The sequence below is a fragment of the Ilyonectria robusta genome (assembly GCF_021365365.1).
Source record: "Ilyonectria robusta strain PMI_751 chromosome Unknown BGZ61scaffold_123, whole genome shotgun sequence".
NCBI classification, from domain to species: domain Eukaryota; kingdom Fungi; phylum Ascomycota; class Sordariomycetes; order Hypocreales; family Nectriaceae; genus Ilyonectria; species Ilyonectria robusta.
The window spans coordinates 20,834-29,668 of record NW_025764557.1 but is presented as its reverse complement, the minus strand read 5'-3'; the positions used below and the strand labels follow the sequence as shown (position 1 = coordinate 29,668).

The 8,835-nt window shown below is 49.9% G+C and overlaps 5 protein-coding genes across 5 annotated transcripts; 4 read left to right on the top strand and 1 right to left on the bottom strand.

The window, feature by feature from the left end:
• Window positions 1-291: 291 nt before the first annotated feature.
• On the bottom strand, window positions 292-731 carry BGZ61DRAFT_376365 (uncharacterized protein; the record flags this gene model as incomplete). The annotated part of the gene is made up of 2 exons (XM_046242494.1): window positions 292-595; window positions 640-731. Coding segments are annotated over 2 exons (396 nt in total), but the record flags the coding sequence as incomplete, so codon positions are not given.
• A 730-nt stretch (window positions 732-1,461) lies between these two features.
• BGZ61DRAFT_488058 (uncharacterized protein) lies at window positions 1,462-2,559 on the top strand (the record flags this gene model as incomplete). The annotated part of the gene is made up of 2 exons (XM_046250064.1): window positions 1,462-1,736; window positions 2,217-2,559. The coding sequence occupies 2 exons, from the start codon at window positions 1,462-1,464 to the stop codon at window positions 2,557-2,559; spliced, it is 618 nt and encodes a 205-aa protein (XP_046093136.1).
• Window positions 2,560-4,523: 1,964 nt separating this feature from the next.
• BGZ61DRAFT_547710 (uncharacterized protein) lies at window positions 4,524-5,624 on the top strand. The gene is made up of 2 exons (XM_046255368.1): window positions 4,524-4,892; window positions 5,288-5,624. Exons 1-2 carry the CDS (start codon window positions 4,531-4,533, stop codon window positions 5,613-5,615), a joined length of 690 nt encoding a protein of 229 aa, XP_046093135.1. The 5' UTR covers window positions 4,524-4,530; the 3' UTR covers window positions 5,616-5,624.
• Window positions 5,625-6,343: 719 nt separating this feature from the next.
• BGZ61DRAFT_376368 (uncharacterized protein) lies at window positions 6,344-7,039 on the top strand (the record flags this gene model as incomplete). The annotated part of the gene is made up of 1 exon (XM_046242495.1): window positions 6,344-7,039. One exon carries the CDS (start codon window positions 6,344-6,346, stop codon window positions 7,037-7,039), a length of 696 nt encoding a protein of 231 aa, XP_046093134.1.
• Window positions 7,040-7,652: 613 nt separating this feature from the next.
• Window positions 7,653-8,820, top strand: BGZ61DRAFT_547700 (uncharacterized protein; the record flags this gene model as incomplete). Its single annotated transcript, XM_046255367.1, has 2 exons — window positions 7,653-8,210; window positions 8,306-8,820. 2 exons carry the CDS (start codon window positions 7,653-7,655, stop codon window positions 8,639-8,641), a joined length of 894 nt encoding a protein of 297 aa, XP_046093133.1. The 3' UTR covers window positions 8,642-8,820.
• Window positions 8,821-8,835: the final 15 nt, after the last annotated feature.

The following is an 8,835-nucleotide window of genomic DNA, read 5'->3' as shown; positions in this document are numbered from 1 at the left end:
CTAGGCCACCATCGCGGGCGACCAAGTGCGTTGGCTACCCATTATTCATTAACCGATCCGTAGATTAAGGCGTGTCTCACATCCCTTTTCGAGCATATTGACATCCTCACTCTCAACAGGGCCAAATAGTCACAACTCTAACCTCCTCATCCAGCATGAAATTTATTTCAAGAAAATGTCCAGCCCCTAGATTTGCCGGCTACTCCACAGACGGTGGCTTCAAAACCTATCCCGATTCTCCCTTTCGTATCGCAAGAGCCCAAAGTTGGCGAGCCGTCCCTGGTTTGCTATCTAGTACTGCCAGCCATGTTTGCTCCCACCAGGGCAGCCAGGAGTTCCATAAACGCCACCAACCATCCAAAGAATAACATCAACAAGCCACCAGATTCCGCCGCCACCAAGAGTGAGTAGCTTGAAAACGGCCAGAGGCCAATGATGGGCGTAGAATTGATCTACTCCGATTGAGCCCAGCAGGAAAGACAGGATCATAGCGGTCCGCTCCTGATGATAACACTTGGCGGTCGTGGGGCGCTCCTCGAAACCTCCCCACGACCTCTTTGCCAGGTCGAAAGGTTTCACATTCGCTGTCAAAGTGCTATGTCAGTGTCAATAGCACCAAGCTTTTCCGCCCCAACTCACCGAACGTAGCGCACGCCATAGTACCGGCCAGGACCATGGTCAAGTAAGCCCCAATGGCTAGCCTCCAGTGGCGACGAACAAGCCGGACATCTCTATTGACCCGCGTTTTCGCGACCACACCGTTGGAGACCGCTAATTCGGAATACTTGGGATACATTTCAGCTGAGAAAGAGGCTGGTCCTTGAGCGGAATGCGGGAATGATGCTGCAAGCCTGGTGTGAACGGTGAATGCAGGGTCGTTTCTAAGCTAAATCGAAAAAGTAGGGAGCCAAAGGGGACACAGCCAAATTGCAGAGTAACTTATGCCCTATTAAAGTCTATTTGTATGTTTGCATATCCCAGAACGAAGAGCTAGGGTGATGGAAAGGTCTGTTTGGTAGGTACGGCAAGACATCAGATAGCGGCTCATTGTCTCGAATTATTGCCTAGTTTTGATCTCGACCGGATTCGACTCTCATGATGACGAGCTCTAATCAAAATGGGCTTGCAGCAGCCCCAACCAAATCCAAAGAATGTCCCGCTGTATGTACGTGCATACTTCACTGTTATAGTCATTGAATTCGGCAGAAAGACGTGGGATAAAAAACGCTCAAGATGCCTTCGAAAGCTACCCATTGCCTTTCGACGTTTATATTTTCAAACTGCGTCTTTCCAGATTTTAAAGCTTAGAGCCACTCGTATACCTGCAATATGACGACTTCCGTCGCTTCGGTCGGTTTCTCTGCCTCCATGGCAAATTCTTGTGTACATGTAGAACTTGAGAAGTGATTGCGCTTTGCCCTGCCAGTTAGCGTGCACAAGGGGCGATTCGAATGTCAAGTCATGTCTCGATCCAGAACATACCGATTGATGAAAGAAGCGTATGTGCCCGCGTATATCTTCCGGCAACCAAAGGAAGGCCTGTTCGAAAGAGAGCACGATTTACTAAGGCCAATCCCCGGCTACTTCTGTATTCTGCATATGGCAAGGTTCAAACCAATGAACCTCCTTACAGAGAGACACTCTAGATGGAGGCAGGATAGGAGCAAAAAAGAGCCATCACCTATTCCCTGGTGCCTCCGCGTCCGTTTATCGCATGGCTCTTTGGGTTTACATAAGTACGTGAAGCTACGGAGACCATCTGGAGCCATGTGTCGAGCTATCAAAAACATGAAAAAGCTTCGTATATTGATCTATATATCACTTGCCAAGGCTTGCTCTTTGCAATATGGTCATTGGATCCCCGAGGATGGCCAATCCTTCCGGCCGGTATTAAATGAGCTCGGTGTAGACGGGAGGAAATCGAAGCGCTGAATCCTGGAGTAAATATTGACGAGATCTATCCAAACATCTTCTATCGGATTCCGCTCAAGAAGCCAGGCACTCGGCTGTTTGGACCAATGGGCTGCCCCCCTTTACTTCAGTTATCCGAACCGCCCATGAATCAAAAGGCTCGTCATCTGGCAAACTGGCATCGACAGCCTCGTCCATGTTGGCGGACAACACCAGTCTACAGAAGGTGCTCTGCATCGACCTTGATAACGCGTAGAACTCAAGATCCATCATCACCAACCAGAACAACAGATACATCTCTGAAGACTGTCTGGCCAGAAGGATCAGAGACGAAGTGCGATTCGGGACCATCTTCCAGGACTTGATGGACAGAAAGAACGCAAAGTTTCCACCCAAACATCGCAATCGTCGACCATGAAGGACAACGAATCGATCGATCATGCGTTGACAGAAACATCGCCGAGTCAGGGACCAAGAACGGCGTCCTCGGCGACATCCATAATTAGCAAAGACGCATCAGAAGAAAGCACTACAAAGAACTCCAATGCACCGACACCAGCGGAGCAACGTACCAAGGAGCCAACCTCGGACACCAAGGCTCCGGAGAAGACAACAAGTAAAAAGAACCAGGCAAAGACCAGGACATAGTCTTCGGCTGAGACGTCTGCAATCAAAACAACCACGGCACCGACCACGAATACGAGACAAGAACGAACGATTACGTCGGCAACTCATCTCCCGTGTTAAATAGCGAACCAACGAAAGAGACGGAACGATCAACTGGCTTTATTACATCCCCATCGGAAAAGGCCAAGACGACGAGAGTGACGACAGCTTTAGCAAGCCAGACCACTCTGTCAGACATGGTCTGCCTGAAGCCAAAAGAGTTGCTAGGACACGCGAAGATTTGTGAGGCACGTGTGGCGAAGACTGCAAAGACCTGGCGTGAGGGACCAGCCGGGAAAGGAAGCATGACAGCTAAGAGTGCCGGACCGAGTAGCAGAATAAACGACATCTGGGGGGGTAAAATTTGACTACTCTATTTCATGGGCTCAGGACTGCGTGGGCGATGAACAAAAAAATAAGGCAACCACTGGGACCGGATGGGCCATCATGCCAATCTATCTTTTACCAGATTTGGAAGTCATATAAGTTGCCTCCGTCGTCTTAACATCAATACTTACACTCCTTTAGGTAAAGATAGTATCGGAATTGAAGGGACGGCTCGGGCCGGATGTCTGATATATAAAGTGCAGGCTACGATAGACGCGTAAATGCTCCCGGATCGTGCTCGGGACTCGCCACGATCTCCTTCAACGGTCAAGGAAGGCTATAAGCAGGAAGAAGCAAGCTTCGAAAGTATTCTTCATTATAGATATCATAGGACTTGTAAGGGAAAGTTAGGTAACGCAGGAAATAGATAGTAAGAAAGCTAGCAGAGGCTTAAATTTGAAATTCACGACTTAAGAAATGAAGTTGTTAAACTTAGATACTACGACATATGTTCGATTAGGTTAGGCATATCGTATGGGCCCAATAATCCACGTTAATACCCCGGGTGTTGCCAGTGCGTATTGGATGGCAGTTGGAGGCAAAGTCGCTCGACTTGCCTGGCCCCTTTCCCGGACCTTCATGCAACTGGAACGCCTGTTTATTTACTGCATAGCCGATGAGCGCTCTGCATGTGAAACTACACATGTTGTAATGAACAGAATCCAACCTTTCCGCGAGGGTAGCTGTAGGAACAGGTACTGCGATGATCCAACTCCTGCTCCATCTAGTGATCCATGAGCTAGTGTCCGACCTACGTGTCACCCCAGCCAGAGGGTCGCTCTCTGGGAGAAATTCGGCCTGGACCTGCTGCTCGCTGCGATAAAGCCAAGGGTTATCCTGGCTGTTGCATGAGGTACTCAGGCCGGGTTCTGTGAAGTAGAAGGAGGTACTTGCATGCCTCCTTTTCCGCGTCATTGGGGGCCGGGTTGGGATGATTTTGAACGTGTGGTTTTCTTGCTTCGGTCCATACGTAACAGATCTTACCCTGTATCGAACAACATCGCGTGTTAGTCGGCTGAAGGTAGACTCATCAATGGTCACCTCGGCCTATACCGGCTTTGCTCGCCACCCCCGTTTGCATCTTCAAGGGCAGAAAAGGGATGGACTCCAATGATATTGTCAACGCAATCGTTCATTGGGCTCACTTGCCTACAAGACATACCAGTCCAAGTACAGTATGCTTTGAGTGAATGGCTGGATGCCTTTTTTTATAGATATTACATCACACATGAAGCATTTCACGCTATAAAGGTCGGAGTACATAAGTAACAGTTCTCGAAAGTCCCGTATCACTGACACCTGGGCTCGAGCGAAACCATACCACGACGTCTACCCGATCCCCTTCCATACACATGCTCACTAGGCCTCTACAACAACAGCAACAACCGTGAGTGGCTTTTCAGCATGGGCCCAGCCGAGATCATTATCGTAACCACGATTTCGATCTTCTTCTGGGGTTTACCCGCTGTATTGACTGCCCATATACTTTTCGTCAACGCTACTCACAAATGGCCGCGTCTCAAGGCAGACATACGCCTGTGGAGCCTTGCCATTATCGCCGCCTCGATGCTCGCGCTGTGTTGGCCTATTGCTCTGGTGTTGTTGTGTTTGATATCGCTTGGCTCATGCGCATTTGCCTCTCACTCCACGCGCCATGGAGGAAGTCGGAATGCCTGGCTTTCTCTCGCTTGGGTTCCCTTAGCCTGGGCACGCATTAAAACAGGGTGTCGGCGCAGAATGCACAAGACTGAGAAAGTCACGGTAGAGCAGAGGGCAGATGTGGAAAACCAGATCGCGAATCATCTCCAGTCGAAGACCCAACCCGAACCTGTCAGCACCGCGGATGAACGTGATACAGGCAATTTCAACTACGATTCGAGCCGTCCTGGCCCTCCTGTTGGAATTATGAACGGAACGGGAGTCGCACGGTACGCTCACCGATCATGCCAGACGAACCAGGATGCAGCTCCTCCCACATATGAAATGGCTTTGGAAGAAAGCGTAAACAGGGCTGCAATCCCAAACGACCAACCTCCTCTACCCGCGTATTCCGCCTGATACGTTTGCCTCTGCACATTCGCCCCTCGACCCAGTCAGGCTGGTAATTCGAAAGGCGACAGGAGATATGCAGAGCAAAGGGCTTCTGGCAAACATGGGATGGGTACTAACATAAGCTACATTGCTTATGTCACGGTTCTCCTACAAGCCAATGGACAGGCGGTGCTTGCTCCTGGCTACAAACTTCACTCAGATACTCCTGTACCAAGCAACTTAAGCTTTACTTCTCACTTAACTTGGGTTCGTGCTCTAGAAACTACGTTAGTCACACTCCACGTCATTCTCGACTCGTGCATTGGCCGCTGTGTGGCGATCAACAATGGGACGTTATCATCGATTCTTCCACATTAAGTGAGCATGGCTTACTAGGTATGAACTCAGAATACCGATACTGCTCCTTTGATATGCTTCGCTACGGAATATCATTACATAGAGAAAGTCTGACGTCAAATCTCTGCCCCGGCTTCCTCGTGCAGCCACACTCCCTCTGCCATTATTACCTGGTGTCTTTTAATGGATTTCTCTCTCTTGTCGTATCTTATGAGAAGTTTCGAGAACTGAAAGAGATTCTTCGAGAACCCCCGGCTTCTTGACGCGACCACCCGCTGCTGAGTCTCGTAGAGTAAATACATCCGGCCCAGGTATCATAGAAGTAAACCACCCCGGACGGACCTGCGCAGGTCTTCTTGTCGATGGTGAATCAACGGCTCGGCTGGATGTCGTCTCTTCGCCTGTTGTTTTTGTTTGGTCCTGGGAGAGAGTTTCCGCTCCTGTTCTTCTCGTAATGACGAGGTGTGGAACCAGCTGGACCGAATTCTTAGAACCGTTTTGAGACTTGGCGGTAGCATGGAGATCGACGGTGTTGACAAGTGAGGAAATGCGGAATGAGGTTGCTGTGAACGGTACAGTCCGTCAAGGAGCTGCGCCTGATCCGTTTTGTCACGCCTCCGTTGATGATACTCTCTAGTTCGATCCGGCCCGAACTGTCCGGGGACGCTCAAACCTCGCTGTTTTGGTAGCCTCCATCCGCAGACACCTTTGCACACAGCAAACCCTAATCCTCCCTTCTACTATCCTACGGGATTACCTAAGTACTCTTTCGGCTCGAGTGCAAAGGACTCGCCGAAAATGGCCGCGGCCTTTCCTCATGACGGCCAATATCAATCAACTCTGCATCGACACTGAAATACCCTGAGGTGCCTCGTGCCCAGCGATCTTTCATGTACTAGCCAACCTTAATGACAACAACGAGCACAAACGAGGTCACAAAGACCGGACAAAGCCCATGTCCTGCATATCATCTTTCCCAAAGTTCCCTTCCATGCCACCTGAAATAAGGCGTCAAGTATGGAAACTTGCTCTTTTGGGTGCAAATATGTCGGTGATATCCATCAAGGCATATCCTGCAAATTGCGAGCTTGTCCAATATTCTAGTGTCTCGTCGGTAGCTCTAGCTTGCAGAGAAGCTTCTGTTGAGTGGGCCATGATCAGTTGTCGCTTCTCGGAACACTTTCCCGTCAATGTCTGCCTCCAGCGTACAATCTGCCTGATACAAGGCATTCCACGCTCTTCCGCGACGCCAGCGAGGGAGCCCTGTCTCGAGGTGGATATGGCATCCCGCATACGACATGTTGCTTTTCTCTTCCCATCAAATGTAAATTTGAAGGAGATTTTTGCCGCTTTCTCGACTTTTCACCACCTCCAAACTATAATCGCCGTCCCTCCTCCGTGTTCCATCAATGACGTAAGACATTTGGACCGCCACGGAATTTCACAAATCGCGCGGGGTCTTGCAGAATTGGCTGATGAGCCTCCCACCGGCTCGCAAAATGGTAAGTCTGGCCATGTTGGACTTCTTTTCAGGGGAGATCCACCAAGTCAGGCAGTGAGGGCTTTCTACAGCCGCAGCGACGCGCCCCAAATAAAGCTTCTTACACCACGACGCAGCCAGCCCTCCTTGCACGATCCGATGCTTAGGAGCTCGTCGCTAACTTTCTCACTCATTCACTATGCATAGCCCGAGGCGTCTTTATTGGATGCATCGCAGCCATTCCGGGGGCATCAATGAGCGGGGGACGGCTACGGACAATAGCGCACCAACTGCTCCTGCTACTGTCTTATCTAGCAATGCACCAAGGGATCTTTACGCATTCGAAACAGAGACAATAGTCGACCAGATTTGATTAGTCGGGAGTGCGAGGACCGGTCTAGAGAGAATGTGACAGAAATACCATCAAACTCTCGCCTCGCATAGGTGTACAGTTTAAGGTACTCTCAAATGTATAAACAAAAGGGAGCTGCGGTTGTCATTTTCGTAACTTGTCGTGTTGGTACCCTACGCAATCATACGTGCTAGGTAAACGAAATTATACTCGAGGCTCCACCAAGCGCATCTGCAAGCGCCTATCGTCTCAAAACTCTCCAGAACGTTGATCCATTTTTGGCTTCATTGACAAAGCACATCGTTCAAGTAGCCCCTGCGTTCTCGTGCAAATAAGTGAAATACTGTGCCACAACTTGTGAATTTTCACCGGCGCTTGGGAAAGAAAAAAGCACCTTATCAACCTAATCTGATTACAGTACGAAGCTTGAGGCAGCCACCTTTCTTGAAGCCCATCACCCGGAACGTCATGGCGTGCTCGAGTCGTGCCGTCAGGTTGCGGGATTCCATCTCCAACTGGGATCAAGATCTCAAAGGGATTCAGGAACCGAATGCTGCGTTTCACGAAGAGTTGACCATTCTTCGCGATCGTTCGAGGAGGAGATTGGAACAGTTTGCTCTCGACCCTTCCCAAGATGATATATCGCTAGTTCAGCTGGCATTACTTTCGGATGGCCGACACATCAAGGAACTAGAGCTTAATCACGCTGCTACAAGGGCGCAGAAGCAAGAAGCCTACGATTACGGAACCGAGGTACTCGCGGGAAAGATTATTGGGGATCTGGTCAACATATTTGGCCTTCCAACGATGCAAAGATTGGCCACAGAGCTGTTTTCTCCAATAGGAGACCAAGGGCACATCGCTCGCCTCTCTGGCCACTTCAACGAGCTTTCCCCTCCAGACCAACCGGATGCAGCAGCCGAGGAGTTAGTTTTGCAGCCCAACGGTTACCATACAAGACGCGCTGGCAGACTTCGTTCGATGATTTTACCATCGCCGCACTCGTCCGTGGTAAAGTCTGGCGTGGTAGGGATTTTACGATCGATTTCGGGAATTATGTGACTGATTCTGTGTAGGTTAAAAGAAAGCAGGACGCCAACATCGGAATTACCAGAGAAAAGAGACGCTGTCTGGCGGTAGTGAAACTGGAGCCCGAACCTGAGGTTACGAGACCTGCTTTTCCGACCTCAACAGAGCCGTCCCTTGCCATAACCGAGAGCTTATACCAGCACGATGAGAAACAAAAGGCCGTTATCAGAAAGAGGGGTCGCACGCTTACGAAAAAGAGCGTTGAATTCGGAGTAGACGGCCATACTGCCTGTGTCCTAGTCTACAGGAATCCCATCCACCACACATGGGTCTGTGCAATGCACATTCCGGAAGGCCAGGATGTTCCAAGCTTGGATGCCATTGTACGCTTCTCTCCATGCCGTCTGAGTACCTCGTCTAATTCGTAACAGGTGGCGGATCATCTCAGGTCCGATATGGCGACGGAGTCCCTACCTTCAATAGAGGCCGGTGAATAGCGGCTCAGGACAAGAGCATGGAGTACGGCAGGCTAGAAAAAGTTCCCAGGCGAACGAATGGAATAGAACCCTTCGCCCTAGCTGATAAATGCATTCGATATTTATCTCCTGCAGGCTAAGCTTTA

What these genes read in the sequence shown, in the direction of transcription:
- BGZ61DRAFT_547710 (XM_046255368.1), top strand. Translation starts at nt 4,531, where the DNA reads ATGCTCGCGCTGTGTTGGCCTATTGCTCTGGTGTTGTTGTGTTTGATA. An exon ending in AACGGAACGGGAGTCGCACG is followed by an intron (nt 4,893 to 5,287) that starts GTACGCTCACCG and finishes AAACTACGTTAG; the next exon opens with TCACACTCCACGTCATTCTC.